General features: G+C 33.9%; 1 protein-coding gene across 1 annotated transcript; it reads left to right on the top strand.

The window, feature by feature from the left end:
- The first annotated feature begins 1,686 nt into the window (after window positions 1–1,686).
- On the top strand, window positions 1,687–21,284 carry LOC129232787 (zinc finger protein 271-like). Its single transcript, XM_054866889.1, has 2 exons — window positions 1,687–1,812; window positions 19,716–21,284. The coding sequence occupies exon 2, from the start codon at window positions 20,127–20,129 to the stop codon at window positions 21,126–21,128; it is 1,002 nt and encodes a 333-aa protein (XP_054722864.1). The 5' UTR covers window positions 1,687–1,812; window positions 19,716–20,126; the 3' UTR covers window positions 21,129–21,284.
- The last annotated feature ends 1,736 nt before the right edge of the window (window positions 21,285–23,020 follow it).

Genomic DNA, 23,020 nt, shown 5'->3' on the forward strand with positions numbered 1-23,020 from the left:
TGACAATTTTTTTTTTTTTTTTTTTTTTGCGAAATTTTTTGATTTTTCACAAAATTAATTTATTTTTCACAAAATTATTTAATTTTTCACAAAAAACGGACCCTGTGAAAAATCCTGGACAGACCCCTGGTTAATGTACCAAATGCACAAGGTCCTCCACTTTTTTCTTTGGAAGAATAACTAAAAATCAAAATTAAAATTTCCCAAGAAAGAGAAAATAAGACAATGTAAGTACTTAAAAAATAAAACTTGCTAGACATTGACTATTAGATATTTTTGTTGCTGGGATGGAAGAATTGCGCAAAACTAAATTGTCAAAAATATTACCGATTTTTGCAAATTTTTCAAATAATTTTTTTTAAAATCTTACTAAGGTATTTTTTAACATGTCATCAGCAGTTATTTTAATGTGCCAAATGATTACAAAGACTTAATTAAATTTTGTTGTGAAGGAAAAAACTCATCATTTCCCCTATATTTAAACTTTTATCATTTCCATGGCTTTTGAGTCATCCACATGTCTCATATTGAGGCATGTGAATGACAAAACACAAGTAATATGTTCTCATAAAATCATTTCTAAAGATTTGTAGGCTTAACTTCAAATAAGAACTTACAAATGTAAGAAATAGAAGTCTTAATAATCAAAATTTATTTATATGTACATTTTACTCGCATTCTTTAGGGCATTTGAACTTTAGAAAGATTCCTCTAAATGGAATGTAAAAATCCCTTTCAGGCAAGTTTCAGTCCTTGACAACCCTGACTAAAGACCAGAAATGGGTCCAGAACCTCATTTTTGCCTTTCATTTACAAATTTTACTCTTCATTTATGACAAATTTATTTGGAAACTCGACAAAAGTAGGTCAACCCCAGTGGTATCGACTAATTTGAAAGATGAAACTTACTCGTGATGTTCAGGAAGTAAAGATGTAGAACATAAGTTGAGGATTTGAATTTTGGTCGTTTGTCAAACAAGTATTATTCCTACAGGCAAAATTTCATCATTTCAGATAACTGAACGAAGACACGATTTTTTTAAGTGCAATTCTTTGAAGGCAGCATTTGATCTAATCTTACTGATCAAGATCTAGCTCCCAAAAAGTAACTTCAAAAATTCACTCACAAAACGTGCAAGTTTTTCACAACCAACCGCGAAGCGTGAACCGTGAGCGTGGAGCGCGAACGCCATTTTTAACGGTTGCAGGGAAGTAACAGAGATAAGTGAAGCAACTCATGTTCGGTTTAAGAAAGTAAAACTATATTTATGGGCAGCAACTTGAAGAAAACCGCAGTACCTATGTATGGTTGATTTATTTTCATTTACTGGGCCGTGGTAGCCCGATCGGTAGAATGTCGGATTCGGGGCCGGAGGGTTCTGAGTTCGAACCTCGATGGTCGAAGACCCACCGTCGTCATTAAAGGGGACTGGGCGACGTTAAATATGCTCGTGGTCTCAATGTCCTCCAAGTGAAACGATACCTCTGGGGGTGCTAGCACCAGGTAGCTATTAGCTCCTGGTTTAGTTCTAAATTCTCATTAACTCTTCGATCCGGTGATGGTGCTGCCATCTATCAGTATAAAAAAAATAGTGGAGGCAAGGCATTTTGTATGCAGTCCTCGTAATCGTAATACGAAAAAAAAGTTAACAAATCCTAGGAAATCTGACAAAAAACAAAGAAATAGAAATTTGAAGCGTTTGAATAATATTTCTTGTTTAAGATGGCTGATTTACTTCGCTTCAAGTGATATAGTGAACTTGCAAGTTGCTCATTTTAATGGCTTTCGTATCTTCTTGAACTTTAGCAGAAGTAAGTTATATTCTTTATTGATTTATTTATTTTTGTGCAACCCTCTTTTTGATTGCCTGAACGCATAAACCTACAAGATTTTAAATATTTTATTACTGTTATCAGTCGAATAAGTGAGTCTAAAATTGTACTATGCTTTCTTCATTTAATGTGTAATACATTATTGAACACATTATTGGGTTGCAGTCGAGTTTGCATAATACAATTATGAAGTATGAAGCTTTCACCTCAACCTACTGTATTTCAGTGTGCCTGATTACTATTTCAGGGTATTTTTGCATAGTTCCTTTGGTGAAACCTCTTATTGAATTTAAATACAAAGACAAATACAAAAGTGACGACCAGCAACAGGCTCTGGGCCCAGCTAGACTGGTCCTAGTCAATTTACAATCTCCAGTGAAGATCAATTGTCCTCTTAAAACTATCTACTCCCTTGCTCATTACCACCCCTTCCGGTAAACTGTTCCAAGGTTCCACTACCCTGCTAAAATAATAATTTTTCCTAACATCCATATTAGCCTGAGATTTAAAATAGCTTAAAACAATGACCCCTTGTCCTGTTTTCAGTGCTAAACTTCAGCCCCGTAACATCTTTCATTTTAATAAATTTAACAACTGAATCATGTCCCCTCGGTCTCTTCTTTGCTCAAGACTACATTTTTAGCCTTCTAAGCCTGGAATCACAGTCTAAGTGAGAACATCCATTTATTAGCCTTGTAACTAGAGACGTACTGAGTAGCACTTTGGCCGAGTACCGAGTACTCGGCCTTTCACTACTCGGCCGAGTTCCAAGTACCAATTATGTTTTAAGAAGAACCACCGACACACATGTGATGAATTTTGAACTTATTGGAATAGTAGTATAAACCTCCTTGTCCATATAATAGTTTTTAAAACTAAATTCCTGCTGAAATTTAATTACGCATTATATATATACAATTTTGTTTGTGTCAAAACTTTTACAAAAAAATAATTTTTTAAATTAAAAATAAATAAATAAAAGGTATGATTAATCAAGTTGGAATTAAAACAAATTACAGTAAAAGCCCTCTAATGCGGATACTAACAGAACAAAATTTTTTTCTGCAATATAGAGGTGTCCGCAGGACAGGGGTTTAATAATGTTATTTGCATTGGAACTGGGGAATTAAAAATTGTCCGCCTAAGAGGGGTGTCCGTTAGGAGGGGTTTCACTGTATACCAATCAATTATAGTTCTAATCTGCCAAACATAAATAATTTTTAAAAGCAGATAAAACAAATGTGCAGGAACACTCCAGACACATGTTTCTGCCCCCCCCCCCCCCCCCCGTTACAAGGAACGTCTTTTTCAGTGCATAACATGTGAGCTAAAGAATGTAAAGACATTCAACAAAAAAATACGACTTTTGTCGGATGCCTTTAAATCTACGAGCCCCCATTTTGTGTATTGAAAAAGAAATTCCTTGTAATGCCAAAACACGTGTCTGCAGAGTTCCTGCACTGTGCTTTTAAGGTTGTTTTATTTTTTAAGCAAAAGTATTTTTACATTTTTTATAACTAATTTTTGTTTGTAGCAAAAATCCATTTTTAATATAAAAATTCCATATTTTCTATACTTACATTTTTTGCGTAATTTTTAATAAGTTTTATTAACTTTGGGGACATTAAAATAAAGATTTATTCCATTGAAGCATTACAAACTTCATTATTCTCAAAATTTAAATTTGACTTATAAATTTTAATTGTAAATGATTGCAGAATATAATGCTTGCTCTTTTTTTTATAAATTTTAGTATCTGTCTTGGACAATATTCAATTTTTTGCAACTACTCGGTATTGGCCGAGTATCTGATCAGAATTTGGCCGAGTACCGAGTAGTTACCGAGTACTCGGTACGTCTCTACTTGTAACTCACCTTTGAACCCTTTCCAATACATTAATGTCTTTCTTAAGATAAGGAGACCAAAACTGAACAGCATACTCCAAATGAGGTCTTACCAAACTTCTATATAAGGGCAGAAGAACTTCTTTAGATTTGTTTGAAATAGATCTATTGATAAACCCAAGCATCTTATTGGCCTTGTTACTAGCAATGCTGCACTGTTGGCTAAACTTTAAGTCCTGACTTATTAAGACCCCCAGATCAGTAACTTTGTCTGCCTGACTAATGACTGAACCTTGCAAATAATAACTTGTACACTTATTTCCATGCCCTAAATGTAGCACTTGACATTTCTCAACATTAACAGCCATGCCCCATTTATCAGCCCACTCCGTAATATGATCTAGATCCTCTTGCAGCTGTTTTGCTTGTTCTTCATTTTCTACAGTCCCCATAACTTTGACATCATCAGCAAAACAATTCATGTTTCCAGAAATATTTTTGTGAATATCGTTCATAAAAACAATGAACAAAACAGGCCCTAACACTGATCCTTGAGGAACCCCGCTTAAAACCTCACTCCAATTAGAATAATTTCCCCTTACAACTACCCTTTGTTTCCTTCCGGTCAGCCAGTTTTTTACCCAAATGAAAGTTTTCCCTCCTATTCCTATATCAGCTAATTTGCTAAGTAGAGCAACATGCGGTACCTTATCGAAAGCTTTTTGAAAATCAATATAACCAACATCTACAGGCTTCTTATTGTCCAAAGCTATGGTAACTTTGTCATAGAAATGTAATAAATTAGTTGCGCAAGATTTACCTTTCCTGAAACCGTACTGAAAACTAGTCAATAGATTATTAGTCTCTAGAAAATTTACTATCTTAATTTTTATCAATGTTTCAAAAATTTTGCAAACCACCGAAGTTAGAGTCACAGGTCTATAATTTCCTGCACTCCCTTTAGACCCTTTCTTGAAGAGCGGTGTAATGTTAGCCTGCTTCCAGTCCTCTGGCACAGTCCCCGAGTTATAAGAAGCATTGAAAATGTTTACGATTACATCTGCTAATTCCTCCGCACATTCAACTAAAATTTTTGGATAAATATTACAGGTCCCGGAGCCTTAGTCTCTTTAATTTTTTTCAAATGAAGTAAATTCATTTCATCTAATTTATTTTCAAGAAAAAAAGAAGGGAGAGTGAGGCTTTATTAAATGTGGATCATGCCAAATTTCCGAAAAAGTTTCCCATTGCTGAGTTTTGCTATTGCTGTTTTTGTTCCTCATTCATGCACTTCCAGCTAACATAATCAGGGGCAATGATGTTCCCATGAATTTTTCTGAGGATATACTCCCAGTAATCAGTTATGTCCAATATGTGTATGCAGTCATATACAAAATATGTCATAATATGAAAATTTTTGAAGCTTGAGGGTATACTTAACGTGTCTAAAAAAATGTTTGAGAGTATACGGCGCATATGGAGTATTATACCTTATGGCAGTGCTTATCAACTTTTTTTACTTTGCGGCACACTTTAGAAATTTCTTGATCAACGGGACACAATGAACTTAATTTCGCAATGGTAATATAGAATCGTTTTTATCATTCACTGGTAAAAAGACCAGGGGGGGGGGAGAGACTCTTTTCATATGAATAAAATATTTATAACTAACGTAGTGTTTTAAAATTTATTTAGAAAGTAGAAATATTTTGAATGTATTGAGGTTGATAATGAACAACAAAACTACCTAAACCAGACCTCACAGAAAATTATGCTTGATATGTTTCAAAGCATTGTCAAACTGTCATTAAAGTGCACACTGCATTTAAACGATTTATCAAAAAATGCTTGTAGAAAAAAGCAAGCAAGAAATTAAAACGAAGCACCTAACTAATGAAATACTTAAACCTGCCTTTAGGAGCAAAGACGTTTGATGTTCTGCTCTATGCTGGAAAGAGCTACAGTTGAGTCCCGACTTACACCCTTCGCGTTAGTTGAAACTTCACGTTGTGGAAAAGGGTATGTGTAAAAACATTCATAAACATACACATATGATTGAAGACACTTGTAAACACTACCTCAAACTGTTAAAAACCATTTCTTAACTATACATTACTGTTTCTTAAACAAAAACTTTTATTTATTGTATTTTAAATAAAAAAAAAACGTTTTATTCAACATAAAAAAACTGCTACAAGTCAAAAAATCAATGATCAATGGGAAAGGAAGACGTAAAATAAACCACTACGGTACGTACATTATGTAGTAAGAAAAACAAATGAACTATAATTGTTGAAACTTTCTCTTTTTTCTTCTATCTTCAAACTTTAACAGAAACAGCACTCTTAGGTGTCATTATATTTCATCAGCTTTCCCATATAGTATGAAAAAAATAAATGTAAATGAGGAGTAGTTATTTGTATAACCGATGTTTACACTAGTACAGTGTGGGAACTTCCGCCCTCAGCGATGCCAAAGGGGTGAAGGTCTATTCACGAAAAAACCTCAATTCCCTTCGAAAAATTTTCATGTTGGGGGTGAAGAATTCGCGTTAAGAATAAAATTCTTTACCGGGGAAAAAATCGCTTTATAGCCAATTCGCGGAAGTCGGATTGCGTTGTAGCGGGAGTCGACTGTATGCAAATTTCTTGATCCAGGCTCTTTAGAGATGATCTCTCGCTGTTTTTTATAATTGTCAAGGCTGAAAAGCTGAGTTTGCAAAGATATGTAGATGAAAATGGTAGCAGCACATCAATAGCAAGACAAGAGATGGTGGAATACTCATTTTTAATCAGCAACCAAAATTCATCCGGAGGCACTTCGCTCAACTTAAGTTTAAGAGTACTGTCGCTCTTGAGGTTCATAAATTCTTCTCTCACCTTCAAAGAAAGGTCTTTAACTGAAGCATCCACAGATGAAGAACGGATCACGAATCCAGTCATACTGTTTTATGTTAGTATTCTTGAAATGGTGCTTAAACTTGTCCTGAAGTATGACTAAATGTTCTGCCACCACATTCAGCAACTTTTCTTTCATGCCATTTTCTTCGCATACCATGTTGACGGTTCGTTTGAACATGTCCGATGAGCCAAAATCTACTTCTCCCCACTGCTGAATTTTTTATTTGAACCCGTTTAGCTCGTCTATACATGTAACAAAATTATCTCGTTGTCCTTGCATTTTCCGATTCAATTCGTTAAGGTGTTCAAAAATGTCAGCCATGTACGCTAGTTTTGCCAGCCAATATTTGTCTTGCAACAAACCGATGTACTGGCTTTTGGATTTTTAAAATCAAAATTTGCCATACCTCGTCCTTCAATTCAAAATTCTTGATAGTACCTTACCACAAGAAATCCAGCAAATCTCTGTATGAAGAAGTAGGGAGTGGTGATCTGCCCCCATTTCTTCACAAAGTACGGAGAAAAGGCAAGAATAAAGCGGCCTCGATTTTATGAAATTCACGAAGTCAGCCAAAGCTGACTTCGGCTCATCTGGTAAGTTCTCTGCCATGAGAGCTTCACGATGGAGGAAATGGTGTATGGTTTGAGTACTTGCGTTATGATTTTTCACATTCGAGAGGAACCCTATGATAGATCCTGTCCTTGCAGCAGCTAAGTCGGTGCAAACACTTGTGCAGTTTTGCCACTGTATCCCGTTACTTTTCAGATATTCATTTGTAACGCGAATGTTTCATCACCAGTTGCACGTTGAGGAAGTTCTTTGCAGAAAAGATAATGGTCTTTAATGCATCCTTCATCAACAAAGTGCACAATGGCTATGAGTTGTGCTCAGCTTCCGATGTCTGTTGATTCATCAACTTGAAATGCAAATTTTACAGCTACTTGTAATTTCTCTACCAATGTTACTTCAATGTCACCTGACATGTCATCAATTTGTCTTCTCATAGTGTTGTCAGAAAGTGGCACTCGGACCACCTCCTTCTCTGTTTCAAGTTTACTATTTCCCTTACAATTTCATTGCACTTTGGTAAAATAAGCATTTCACCTATAGTGTGTGGATTTTTTGTTTTGGCAATTTACCTATTATTAGCTAATCTCTTGAGCCCTTTCAGAAACTTTTGTGCGGGCTTTTATGAAAGAAAGTTCTTTTCCTGCAATCGCTTGAAGTAATCGTTGTCTTTGGCTTGGTAAAAAGAATGTTTAGTAGACAGGTGACGTTTTACTTTGCTAGGGACCATTGCTTCAATTGGAAGTTTCTCTCTTGCAAATGACACTCAGGTCTTGGCGATTTTACATTTCTGATCCATAAAAAATTGAATGCCAGGTATCCTTCCCTGTACTGCCTATTCAGCTAGCAGTGGCATATATATGTTTTTATTTTGGAGGGGGCCCATATAACGAAGATTAGCTCACCAACGTAGATTAGCAAAAGAAAAAAGAAACGGAGCGGGGGGGGGGGGGGTTGAACGAGATGAGAAGTGTCGGGCGTAATTACCTGATGAATAGTCAGCAACTTTTGAAAATTTTTATTATAAAGTTCTTTTCAAAAGCAATTCAGAATATTCCCCAACATTAGGTGATTTTTTGGAAAAGAAAAGTTCGAGAATCTTCCCCTGAAAGGTAGAACGCAATTTCGGGTTATCTTTAGAGAACGGGGACTTGGGTGGTTCAAAAAACATATTTTCAGCTCAAGTCCATCAGGACACCCCCTATTTATTTTTAGACTTACTAATAGTATTATGCTGTAAAAGTTTTAGTTTCTTACTCAAATTTTAAAGGGGTGCTCAATGACCCCTCAATTTAACATTAGCCATACCATAGGAAATGTCATAAATTTAGAAAAATTTAATTTCCCCAGCTGCTTTTTTGTGAATAATTATTTTATTGCAATGTATATGCTTCGATACTTCTGCATTAGTAATGACTTTAATAACGAATTGACCCAAATCTAACCCCTTAGTTTGACATTAGCCGTAGCATAGAAAATGCCTCAAATTTAGAAACATTTAATTTCCCCAATTATTTAATTATTTTATTGCAATGTGTATGCATATTAGTAGTATATATTATAATATTTAGCATTGTTTTTTCAGTTCAATGTTTCAGTTGAAAATTAACGTTATTCGCTGGAGTTTAGAGTTAATCCACTGGAGTGAGGATTAAAATTTCGATGATCAAAATATCACTAAACAGGCAATTACTCCGTTCAAATGTAGAAGCAATTTCCATAGCATAGCATTTTTTTTTGTAGCATAGAAAATGCCTCAAATTTGGAAACATTTTGTTTCCCCAATTATTTAAATATTTTATTGTAATGTGTATGCATATTACTAGTATATATTATAATATGTAGCATTGTTTTTTCAGTTCAATGTTTCAGTTGGAAATTAACGTTATTCACTGGAGTTTAGAGTTAATCCACTGGAGTGAGGATTAAAATTTCGATGATCAAAATATCACTAAACAGGCAATTGCTCCGTTCAAATGTAGAAGCAATTTTCTCCCGTTATACCATGATGGGCGGTTTTCTAGTGGATATGTAATAACAATTTGATCAAATTACGAGACTGGTAACTAATTTTTCTAGTAGCAGTTTACTTAATTAGCAATATATTCTTTTCATAAGAAATTTTAAATACTTTTAATTTTCACTGTTTAATAATTTAGATTTGCTCATTGTTAGAAAGCATAGAAAAGGCATGACAATAAGCCCTACACGATTAAGACTTATTACTTTAACCAAATATTATAGCGTATAAGAAAATTGCTAAAATCTCACCCAATGAAAACTATTTTAGGAACAGCTTTTAATTCAAAAATACAAAATCTGAACTCTTATTATATTAGCACGACATTGAAAACAAACTGAACTTAAATTCAAACCGAAACTTAAAAACCGGCAAACGCTTTTTCAAAAATAAAATCTACATTCAGAAATTTCGAGAGTGCGATCAAGGTTCCATAAGGAAAAATAAACAAATTAAAATGCGAAGCCCATGAAATGAAATCAGGGGGAACCCAAAATATTGTAAACCCCAGTACCTGATAGTAGCAGCCATTTAAGATTAAAGAAAAGGAAAAAATAGATTAAAAATCTTTCAAAAAAGAGAGAGAGGGAAATGGGAGAAAGTGATCAGAGAACTTTTCCTTCCCCGTGGGGTGGGCTCTGAGGTTTCTGCCCTTTGCCTCACTGAAACATTGTATAAGCGACTCAAGACGAGACACTTTCCTCCCACCTGCTTCTGCTATTACTACTGGATGAAGATGTTTTTCAAAAGGACCATTTCCATTGACACTTTCGACCCCGGGAAAAAAAAACTGCTTTTCACCGCAGTCCATTTATTTGCCGATATATGTGGAATCTTTCTACTCCTGCTTGCTTCTGGGGTGAAAGTGGAGTTTTTACCCAGAATGCATTACGCGAAACAAGCTTGTCTACTAGCCGCTAAGGATGCTGGGTAAAAACCGCTTACTCTGGTAGAATGGGAAACAGCAAATGGGAAACCAGTTTTTACATGGAAACGGGGAATTTTGCAATCGTTTTTTTGCGGAGCCGGAGCGGAGATTTACGGGATCGAAAAGTGTGTTGTGAACGCGGCTAAAGGGGCAGGAATGACCCGGCCCTAACACATCGTTCGGGGTGACATCGCTTGCCGTTTTCGTTACTTAGGTTCAATCGTCGCCGTTGGTTAAGTTGTGGGCTGCCGTTGAAAAGGCCCAAAGAAACATTCCCAAAGTGCTAACGCTTGTTAAAAGAAAATAAGAAACTTTTTTTATATATACTGCGATAAGCAGAGTGCTAGAGATTTAAAATCCGTTTTATGCCCTGATTTTTTTAAAACTGAAACACAAAAAGATATTTTAAAATAATTTATTTAATTATGTACTATTTTTCCGGGTGGGCCTGACCCACCTGGTCCATAGTGACGAGCCGCCACTATGTAACAAGGTGGAAGGCTACTGTAAAAAATACTTGGATTGTCGATAAGAATTTTCATTATTTTGACATCTAACGTGGTTCTGTTAGTGTTTTGAACATGATGTTTTACCATCGTTGAAAAAAAAATGTGTTACAGGCTGAGTAGTGTATAAAGTTAAAGCTGAACAGGCATGAAGACAACACTATATGATTGTAAGCTACGAAATACGAATCTGTTACTTAATTAAAAATGAATGGCGATTTCTAAAACTAAATATCCTGAAAATACTAAAGGTTTGAGACAATACAGAGAGAAAAAAAGCATCCGGGACGTGCTTAGAAGTAAGACAGAGTAGTAAAACAAAGTAAGAATGTACGTAAATGTGCCCCGATGAAAATGCATAAACGTGCCTCGTCACCAAGCCTGGATTTATTTTTAACATGCAACAAAACTTAACAACTTTTCTCTTCATACAATTACGATTCTCAAAAGAGGATAAAATTCTGCTAATTTTTATTTATTTATTTGTTCTTAACTAACAAGGAGAGGTTACGGTCTCGGAAATTCAGATCGGGATGAGATTTGGTAGATTAGTAGTATCCTTTAAGGGTACTCTCAGGGTAAAGTAATAAAGCGCACTAGCCATAACATTCCGAGAAAACAACCTTTAAAGATTTACGCGCAACTTATAAACTAGTAGAGATTGTTCGTAAACAAGCGCCCGGTGGTCATGTGGGCAGCGCTCTGGGGTTCCATGCGGCCGATCCGAGTTCAAATCCACTGCAAGTTTCTTTTTTATTCATTTATAAAGTGACTGTTACAGCTTTGTGGAATTTGAATTGAAGATAATGCGAAATTTTTGAACACGTAAAGCACTTTAATAGAGAAAATGGAGATAAGTTAAATCGATACAAGTTAAAATTTGAATTACAACGGCTACAAAATCACTGTAGAGCTTAATTTATAGATGATTTTTAACAATATAGTTGTTATTTATATACATACACCAGAATGATATTTATCATAAAAACATGGAAAACAAAAACTGTTTTGACATCTCGCACAATTTATAAAGGAAGATTGCTTACAGGAGCAACTTCTTTGTAAAAGAGTCGTTGGAACATACTTCATTTACATTCAGGAAAATTTCTCTTTTGTCAGAAAGTTTAGAAGTATACCAGGCATATCGAATCATTTTATCAAAAATTGGCGATGACAGTTGATGATGGACAATTGATTGTATTTTATGCAGTCTTCACGGGTATTCATTTCTCTATTATTTTCAACGAGATACGCGCAATTTTGTATACGTTTTATTAAATTCTTTACCTGTCTATAAAAATGGACGCGAGAAATTGAACTTGATATGATTCTGATGCAATCAATTGATTTTCAGTAAGCAAGCTCTCGTAATAAACGACAGCATCTTTTAATCTCTGCTTCAACATTTCACTGTGTTATAATTTTTTTCCATTTTGTTAACAGATTTTATTCGTTTCAGGGTTACTTCAATAACCGACCATTTCGATTCACAATATTTAAAAAACTCAAATCCTTTTTCACGGTATAGAATTTTCCAGTCTAATATACAGCACAGACGATAAATAAATTTAATGATGAAAACAAACATGAACATTGCAGACGATAATAGATGGAAAATAAAGAGTTGAATATTCAATGTAAAATACAGCAGACGAAAAATTTACAAATAACAGAATCAAGGAGCAAAACCATTGCTCGATAAGTGCGGTTAGGGTTTTTAAAATTTGACTACTTGCTTATGTGCAATAACTAATATAATTCTTCTTTCTCATCCACAAAGAAACTGATTATGCATTTATTGCAAAAATCATTTACTTCGTCAAAGTTTATAATATCTAAAAATGTGTAATCACTTGTTTGTGAGAATAGTAAATAGAAATTTAATGTACTATCACACATTAAAAATACATCATATTTTTTTAATTAAGTATTACCTACAAAGTCACTTTATAAATGAACAAAAAAGAAACATGCAGTGGATTTGAACTCGGATCGGCCGCATGGAACCCCAGAGCGCTGCCCACATGACCACCGGGCGCTTGTTTACGAACAATCTCTACTAGTTTATAAGTTGCGCGTAAATCTTTAAAGGCTGTTTTCTCGGAATTTTATGGCTAGTGCGCTTTATTACTTTACCCTGAGAGTACCCTTAAAGGATACTACTAATCTACCAAATCTCATCCCGATCTGAATTTCCGAGACCGTAACCTCTCCTTGTAAGTATTACTTATAAGCTTCAAAACGTTCAACACAAAATTTACTCAACTTGGTGGAAAACAAATATTTCTTTCCATTTGCTAAACCGAAGCTCGACTGGTGCTCAAAAACTTTTGAGAATATTTGCTAGAGAGCAGCATCAATCTGGTATGACTGTATGCTCTCCAGTTAATAACTCGTTTTGGAAAAAGGGCACTGCGTAAACGTGCACCGGTCTACCCTACCTTTCAAAAAATTTAGGGTTTTAGAAAAAAACTCATTTCTGTTGCAGATAGTTTTAATCCTATTAATTTCATTAATTAAGGTGTTGCACCTAACTTAATCTCCTAACCTATGATATATCACCTAACCTAAAAGTTATGACCTATTTTGACCCAGCATAAAGTCGAAAAAATTAATCATCGAGATTTGGAAAAGAAAAGAAGTGCTAATAGCAAAACTTTAAGCAGGAGAAAGGCAAGAAAAAAACCAGCAATTCTCTGCAACGGATTAAAAGAGCGAATACAGACTCAAATCCTTAGGGCTCAGTTACATGGCCCATGGAAGATGGAGATGAAGATTAACTCATTGGAGATGATGTTAATACTGGAAAAGAATTGTCGCTCGAAGAACAGTTATATAATAGTAAGTGTTCAGCTGTAAATAATAATGATAAAAGAAACTATTCACATAATTCAAAAGAAAAGCTAATAGCAAAACTTTAAACAGGAAAAACACACACACACCAAAAAAAAAAAGCAGGAATTTTCAACAACGAATTAAAAGAGTGATTACAGACTCAAATCTTCAGGGCTGTTACATGGCTTTTATTATGGAAAATGAAAAGGAACTAAAAGTTACAGGACGTCTAGAAAACGTTGACGCAGTTGTATCTACATCTTATAAATTTTGTAAAATTTGTTGGAAAGTTTACGGAATTTCATTATTTAGAATGGAATGAGCTCAGGTTTCCAACGATAACTGTTCATGCAAGAGAAGAGAGAGTTAATGTTGAGAGTATGGAATGCAACAGAAAGTTTTGGAAGAGATAGAAAACTTAGGATCCTTTGTTTCACGAATAATGTTATCTTAAATAAATTGTTCCACCTTAAAAACTGATGAAAAGATGAATCTTCTCCGTTGGTAATTTCTAAGACAATTACTAGGTATGCACAGACATTTTTAAAAAAAATTAATTTTCCTTAAACAACTATGTGTGAATCAAAATTCTTGTTAAAAACTGTAAGTTTTTTTTTTTCAAATAAATACTTTTTCCTATGAACGCACATCTTTATTTGACTTTTCTTAGTTCTACAATGATTTAAAATAGTGAAAACCACTTCGGGCCAAAATGACCCAAACGTAATGGTAACATTGGCCAAAATAAAAAACAATAACAAGGTGGCGACTAGTGATGTAAAATACCTGGGAATTTATTTTTAAGGGTAAATACCCAAAATGGGTATTGCCCCCCCCCCCCAATACTCATTTTGTAAGTACCCAAAATGGGTATTTACCGGGTATTTATTTCAAAAATTTATATTCAACGAAAATACTTTTCTGTATGTATTCCACTATGTATATAATATAACAGAACACACATAATATACAGAAACATTTAAAATTCAAAAATAGAAAGAAACAAACCAAAGATGTTCTGAAGAATGGACCTTGCGAACTAAGTGGCTGGTCTACCCCCTGATAACGTATCAGTCCTTAGTTCGCTTATTTCATTTTGATATTTTGACTTTCTCGTTTTATTGTATTTCAAGCATATGTACTGAGTGTGAGGAAAAAATACACGTTACAGCTGTTTTACAATGTTTTAATTTAAAGAACAAAACCATTTAATACTAAAACTAAATTTAATACAACATAAATGTTAGCATAAGAGTACTTGATCAATCCTTTTTCAGTAAAATGTGTTTGAAGATGTTTAAATTTTTTTTAAACTAATTCTAAAAAAAAGAAACTGCTGAGATTTGTTTCAAAATGATAAAGAACTGCAGATGAGAAAGAAAAGTTAAAGATAGCTGTACTTGCAGCAGGAAGGAATTTCGATACTGTCTCAAATGTTTTAAAAAGTTTATGTTTTAAGAAGAAAATCATCACCTTTTGAGACCACCTATTTTTTTTTTTTTTTTTGCAAAATGCGCAATTACTAGGGGATTTACCCTGCCTTCGAATAAATACCCCGCAAAAAAAAATATTTACCTTCCCACCCTACATCACTAATTGCATGTATTAAAAATAGTTTGAATAAAGTTTCATCATGAAGTACCAGGGAGCAAATGCAAATGAGCAAGGCAACAGAAAACAATATTTTGAATGTTTTTTTTTTGCTTATTAATGTGAAAACTGTTTCTATATTTGCCACGTTATCACTTAAACAGCAATAAAATAAATAAATAACATCATATTCTTACCTTCTCAATTTATTCTTCCAAACATCCCTCATGCTTCCTTTTTTTTTTCTTTTTTTTTTTTTTTCATTTTGGATATGACTAACCTAGATTGCGATTTTTAAATCCTGAATGATTGAATTGCTTATACTTCTCCAATTATGACATTGAAAAGAAAGAGTCTTTGGTTCACAATATGTTTCTTTCAAATTTCATTGTCTTTTAATTAAAAAAAAAAAAACTATAAACTGTGTAATACATATGTATGTATCAGTTTTACCAATTATTTCATATTTAGATTATAAAAAAAGAAATTCCCATTCACTTTTTGCATTTTTTTGTAATATACCCAGTTTTTGGGTATTTACAGAGGCCTTGGGTAAATACCCAAAAAATATTTACCTACTCGCTGGGTATTCATCCGATCCACATCACTAGTGGCGACAGATCAGAGAAATCAGAGATATTATGAAGAAAACAATTTTTTTTTTTTTTTTGCTTTACAAAATTAAGTACTCTAATTCCCTACGCATTTTCCGCCACTTATCTGTTCAAAAAAAAAAAGTAAAATTAATGAGGTGCGATTATACGCTGCCGCCTATTTGTGCATCTTTTTTCCTCAATGTAAAAGTATTGAATCTTACTTATTAACCACAGGATGAACTTCCTAAGATTGCTTCTGTGTCTGTTAGGTTGTTTATTTTACCTAGCTTGAAATTTCCCTTTACGCTTTCAATGCTACGTAAAATAAAAAACCATACAGGCAAAGAGGAAGCCTTCATTAATGCCTTAGCTCCTTTGCCTTTATTCCATTGTCTCGAAGTAATTAGCATATTGTAATCACGATTTCAAGAAGAAATCTTTGGTTTTTGAATTAATACTATAAAAACTTAAAAGTGATTACTTCTTCGCGTTTTTAATTTAATTGTTAAAATTGAACTATTTGCTTTTTTTTTCTTTTTTTTCCTTGCATTTTAAAGTTGTTTGTTACAAACGGAATCTAAGATTTTTTTTCGTTACATACTGAAATCATTTGAAATAGAGTTAACTTGTGCACTTAATTAAATATCTTTATTTTTTTATTGTTAAAATGCTGTATTCATTCATTAACACCTATGTTCTTGATTAGAGAAAAGCTCCCTATGAATGGATGTCAAATGGTTTCATCTGTTTTGCATAAATATGTCATTTAGTTATATAAGAATAACTGCATTACTTCTATTATTTCACTATTACTTGTTATTCTTGCATAGAGATGAAAACAGTCGGAAAAAAAAAACGTTTTTTTTTTCCGTTTCCGAAGGAGTAAATTTTCACTTCGAAAAAAATAGAAAAAAAAATGAATTTTTTCAACTTTTCAGGGTTTTAATTGAAATTATCAGCAAAAAGTGATTTCAAATTTCTCACGCTTAAATTCTGATGTAATTTTCTCCCCCCCCCCCCCCCCCCCCCCCCCCGTTTTATATTAAAATACTGTCTAACATTAATGCAAGTTGTTGTATGACAATATAATTTGCATATAGATCAAAAAATGTTTAATAATACTTTTTCCTTCTTCATAAAACATACAAGGTTATGCTTGTAACCTTAATCACAAAACTATGTTTCTGCTGACTGTGCGAACCAAATGTACAGGGTGCGGCAAAAAAAAAAAACAAGCAATCGATTTTCCATGAAATTTTATTAAAAATTAATAAATTAACAAAACACAAAAAATAATATCAGAAGACCTTTAGCAATCAATAAATTTAATTGGTTTCAAACTGGCAGCCTTTTGCAGTACTAATATAGAGATGCAACTGCTTGTTGAAGTTTTCATTCAAGGGCTCTCTGCAAGTCCTTTAATCAATCCTATTCCCTATAAAGCAATTGGTTTAGAGTTCAATTTTATGTGTGTTTAGGGTAGACCTTTGACTCCAAAATAGGCCATACAGTGTAATAAATGGGATTGAGGTCGAGCGAGTAGAGCGTCCATCACTCTAAAGATATCATGTCAAAAACAATGCGCCTTGCACCACTCTTGTATTTTTGGCCATATGAATCGGTGTGGAGTTAAAGGAAAATGTCCAATCTACATTGCTGAAGTGCTCTTAGGCCCACAGAAGTACAATAACTTCTAAAATGTCCTTCTGGTTCACTTTTTGATTCATTTTACGGCCCTCATTCACAAAAAACTAGAGATTTTCTGTCGCTTGTGCTGATTCCATATCAGACCAAGCCTGACTTCGGATTTTGGCGATGTCTAACACTTTCTAATGTGCTTGAAGTGTCTGCAGACCAAATCCTATGGTTCTGGGGGATGTGAGCCGGTTGAATGGTAAATCAGTAAAAGGTATCTTTTCAGCGTGGATTTGCGGCCCGTCTCAAACGTTTCTGGCATCTTTGGAGTCATACAAATGCCTGAACTTTTTGGAACTCATAAAACTTCTGTTTGAGCTGTTTTTTCCCTTAGTCCCACTTATCGGTCACAGATTTCCATCTTATGAACGACTTCTCTTGTGGAAACTCAAGGATTTCATTGAACTCACTTTTGGATGACCTGACGATTAACTGAAATACATTCCCGACTATCATTCCCAAGCCACTTGAAATTGCATGCCGTTTCAAATTAGTTTTTGAGGGACAACAAGTAAACGAACCGTCGTTCTACTTGGTTAAAAAATTTAAAATAGCAGGTATTTTGCTTAAAATTGTAAGAAAACTGAAAAACAATCATAAACTAGGTAATATATTGTAAATTATTTTCTAATAAAGTGAAAGACAAAAATAAATTAGGCACTCATTAAAATAAAATTACCTTTCTTCCATTCAATGATACAATTTTTGTCCGATATTTTTTTACCGCACCCTGTACACTGCTGTGCTAAGCAAAAAAGGGGACTTTGCAGTTGGCTCAAGCTGAGATATTGTATTTTAAAGTGTGACTCTTCCCTATATTTGATTCAGATGTCTTTTTTTTTTTTTAAGAATTTTTCAAAACAACAGTTCTTGATCAAATGACCCTAAAACATCTTATTTATTAAGTAAAATACGAAACAGAGAACAACTTGGTTATAATAACTCAAATTTGTTCAAAAGTGCTGGTATGACTACTTTTACTACTGTGCTTAGCACGATCGTATGAATAAACTGAAACTGTAGTTTTGGTTTAGCTTAAGAAACACCAATTTAGTTTTGATTTGGTCTGAGACTAGATTGGAAAAAAAATCAAAACTCAATAGCTTTCATTTTTAGACTGTAAAGTTACATTGTATTATTTTTCTTTCAAAAAAAAAATCAATCATGTTTGAAAGTCGAAAATTTCAATTAATACTTCAAGTTTCAAAGGCAATCTAAAATGGAAAATGTAATTGTTATGATTAGACACACATTACCCAATATTATTGGTTGAATGACGACTTGACTTATTTTTGGTGTTTCATCATGAAAGCTCTCAGTTATAAAACGAAGTTTTTTTTTTCTAATTAATCTTACCTTTATGTGTATTTCTGTCAAGCAGATGTGTGGATAGTATATATTTCTTAATGCTTAACCCTGTATATGTTCCAAGAAACACAGAGCTATTAAGAAACCCTAATTTTATTCATAAAAAAATCAAATTTTCCATTTTTTCCAATTTTTCCCGAAAAAAACTGGTAAAAAACCGGTTTTTTTTTCCACGATTTCAAAATTTCCGGTAATTTTAGATCTCTATTCTTGCAACAATTATCAAAATAATTTCAAAATAATTTCTATTGCTTTTTAGTTCTATCATAAATACACATATGTTTTTAAGAGTAATTTTAATAGTTTCTTAAAATTCTTATGCTAAGTGGTTTCTGGAAGTAAAGTAATTTTTTTTTCTATAATCTTTCCATGTAGAAAAATTTAATATGCTCTTTTGTAGGCTTTTTTCCCCAAAAAAATTGACTTGACATGTTTTTGTTAACCATTTTATTAAAAAAGTAGCATCTTTTTAAAATATATCTTTAGTTCAACAACTTTACACAACTTAAAACATTTAAAATACTGCATTTTATACAAACATACAATGGATTTCAAATAGAGCGAAGAAAGAAAACCATCATCATTGGTAACGTAAATCAGGGAAATTTGGTGAACTTAATCAGGGAAAAGTCAGGGAACTTTTATTCACAGTTCCTGTCGCCACCCTGAATAAAAAAGGGTGACACACAATACTTTGAAATAAAGTGATCAGTATTCCAAAATTTAACTAAGAAAGCGCTAGACGTTTAGAAAAGGTTTCCACAGTTTGAAATTGTTACACAATTATTGAGAAATAATGAGAAAAGTTCTAAAATGCGGGCCAATGTAGAGCGTGATTTCGGTAATTTTAGCAGTTCACTCTCATTAAACAAGCTTTTGAGGTTTTAAATGGGCAAGTTTTTGTCAACGAATAAACCAAGGTTAAAACCGGATGAAACTCATATTTTGGGCACATATTAGCCCTGATTGTGCTTAAAACTTTTTCTTTTTTTAATATACTCTGATTCTTACTTCTTTTCCTTTCTTTTCAGCTTAAATCAGGATTGCATGCTGTTGGAAGGCAGCAAGTATTTGACATAAGCTCACACCTTTCTTTCTGCTTTCATCTGAGGACTCGTGTAGAAGTGATTATCTGAGGAAATGCAGCAATGATGACATACTCTACATTTTAAGTTTACATGCATTCCTGTCGCAGCAGCAGCAGCAAGGAGGGCTAATGCCTATTGTACGAAGTGCAGGCTGTGGATATTCGGATTTACTTTTCGCGATGTTGCCAGTAAATATCTTAAATTTTGCATGCATTAAAATTCATGTAGCAGTACTTCTTGTTTAAGTAAAGATCTATTCGTCCACTCAGGGTAATTGAAACAAGAAAAATTTTCCTTCGTAAAAATCCTTCATCTTGGGAATTTCAAGAAAGAACACTTTTATATTCTTTCGCAATGGCGTATCAGTCTGAGATCCTCCACGGTTCTAAAAACAATTATTTTTGTGAACATTGTTTAAAATCATTTCCCAACGCCAGTCATTTAGAAATGCATCTGAGAATCCATAATGGCGAAAAACCATATAGATGTGAGCACTGCTCAAAGGCATTTTCCGAAACATCAAAATTAAAAAGACATCAGAAAATCCACACTGGCGAGAAACCGTATTCCTGTAATTATTGTCCGAAGGCATTTATAACAGCTTTTACGTTAAAGACACATCTGAGAGTACATACTGGAGAGAAACCGTTCTCCTGTGAACATTGCTCAAAGGCATTTTCTTTCTCTCCAGATTTAAAGACGCATCTAAGGACCCATACCGGCGAGAAACCGTATTCCTGTGAACATTGCTCAAAGGCATTTTCCAGAGCGTCAAGTTTAAAGATACATCTTAGAACCCATACTGGAGAGAAACCATATTCCTGTAAATATTGTTTGAATACATTTTTCCTCTCTTCACATTTAAAGACACACCTGCTGATCCATACTGGAGAGAAACCGTATTCCTGTGAACATTGCTCAAAATCATTTGTGACAGCTTTTAAGTTAAAGACGCATCTGAGAGTACATACTGGAGAGAAACCGTTCTCCTGTGAGTTTTGCTCAAAGGCATTTTCCCTCTCTCCAGCTTTAAAGTCGCATCAAAGAACCCATACCGGCGAGAAACCGTATTCCTGTGAACATTGTTCAATGGCATTTTGCCACCTTAGCAGTTTAAAATTACACCTGAGGACTCATTCTGGCGAGGAACTGTGCCAGCAATTTTCCTGCGCAGTTTGTTTAAAGAAATTTTCCCTACTAGGAAACCTGAAAAGGCACATGAGAACACATACTGGAGAAAAGCCGTTTTCCTGTAAAGTGTGTTCTAAGAAATTTTCTCGTAAAGAGGACCTGAAAAATCACATGAGAACACATACTGTAGAAAAGCCATTTTTCTCCGAAGTGTGTTGTAAGTAATTTTCTCCACAAGGAAACCCGAAAAAGCACTTTAGATTCCATACGGGGAAAAAACCTTATTATCACAGTTGAGAAATGTTCGCTACAATCCTGCGTGAATTGTTGAGAATCCATTCTGGCGGCAAAAGGAAATTCCCGTGATTTGTGATTGTAGGTGTTTTTCTCGACAAGTAGTACTCACTGAACACTTGAGTACCTACTCTAACGAACCACGGTTTTCTTGTAAATCTTTTTTGAACCCATTTTCTCAACAAGGAAACTTGCATTCACTTTTGAAAATCCAAGCAAATAAGACGCCATTGAAAGTGGAAGTTTTTTAAGGCATTTTATGCTGCTGAAATATTGACAATGTAGCTTAATGTACGAAAGTTTCTATTCTTTGTTACTTCATTACTTTGAAGCATTTAATAAAATTGTTAAACGTTATTAGAATTTGAAGTGTCAGGCAAAATATTGAATCTTGCGGGAACATAACAAGGAAAAAACTTTGTCTTAGTAGTTACAAAGGATCGTGGGACACTGATACTTGTGCTCTCCAAGCTCAAAATATGTTTTATGAATTTTCAAATAGGGATAATTTTTATATTTTTTATGCTATGAGGCAGTGGCATACCTAGCATGGGTGATTCTCCTCCCCCTCTACAAATGCAAAAAAAAAAAAGTTTCAGTGTTCTGTGTAATGAAAATATGAAATTCATAGTTTTCAGAAACAACTACATGTGTATGTAGTATATAACGAAATTTTAAATTGGCTAATGTACAAAATACAAATAAAACTGTGCAGTGCCTTCACGTGGTCAAAAAAGTAAGGAGCTGTATTAAATTAAAAAATATAATATTTTTCTAAGGCTCTCGAATCCATCCGCAAAATCCCTCGAGATACAATTGTGATGTTAACGGATGGCAGCAACGGTGGCTCCAACATTACTGAAAGCAGAGTACAGTTCACTTTACAACTGTACTTTTCAAGTACAGTTCAGATCCAGATGACTCTCAGGGTTGGTATAAAAACCAGCATTTTTGAAAAAAACAAAAGAATAACTTTTTTTTTTTGTTTACACCAGGTTTTTTTTTTTTTTTTGGTTTAAACCGGGTTTATTTGGTTTAAACATTATTTGAAAGAAAAACAATTTTATTTAAATCATGAGTACTTTATGAATTAATTGTAAAGGAATGTTTAATATTCATATTTGTACCTAATTTCTTCGTAATTAATTAAATAATTAAGAGTAAAATCTTATATTTTCATTTCTTCATACTGAGAGATTTCTATAGGAGAATATTGTTTGAAAATCTCCATAAAAAAAAAACACATACAATATGTAAATGGGTCTTGGTATAAATAATCAAATAAATAATTTACTGTGATAGTTCAGACTTTATTAATTACAAATAACTAACAACCCATCAGATTCATTTTCATTGCAATACATTTTTCATGTGAGGGCTGATTTTCACCTATGAGGTTTTTTTTTTTTCCAAGGTTCAATAGATCAGGGAGTGAAAACCAGAAAGTCAAGCCGATTACGCTGTGCATAGATTTGTTGCGCAGTCACTCCTCAAGTAAGATTGTGCAGTGCATCAATTCGCTGTGGTTATTTCGTAGCACACAGTGAAGAAGGAAACATGCCTGGAACAATTGCGTCTCCAGCCAAGTGTGAAGTGCGTGCTCTAATTTGATTTATGAATGTTGAAAAAAAGAGCAGCTCAGAACAAATGCAGAGGAATATTGTCATCAGAAATTCTCGTTCTTCACTACAATACTCGCCCACACACTGCTGCGTTAACCAAAAATGTCTTTTTGCAGTTTTGCTGGCCAGTGTTTGACCACCCTCCATTCAGCCCAGACTTGGTGCGTCTTCGAATTACCATCTCTTTGGTCACATGAAACT

This window comes from Uloborus diversus, unplaced genomic scaffold (assembly GCF_026930045.1).
Source record: "Uloborus diversus isolate 005 unplaced genomic scaffold, Udiv.v.3.1 scaffold_14, whole genome shotgun sequence".
In the NCBI taxonomy this organism is placed as follows: domain Eukaryota; kingdom Metazoa; phylum Arthropoda; class Arachnida; order Araneae; family Uloboridae; genus Uloborus; species Uloborus diversus.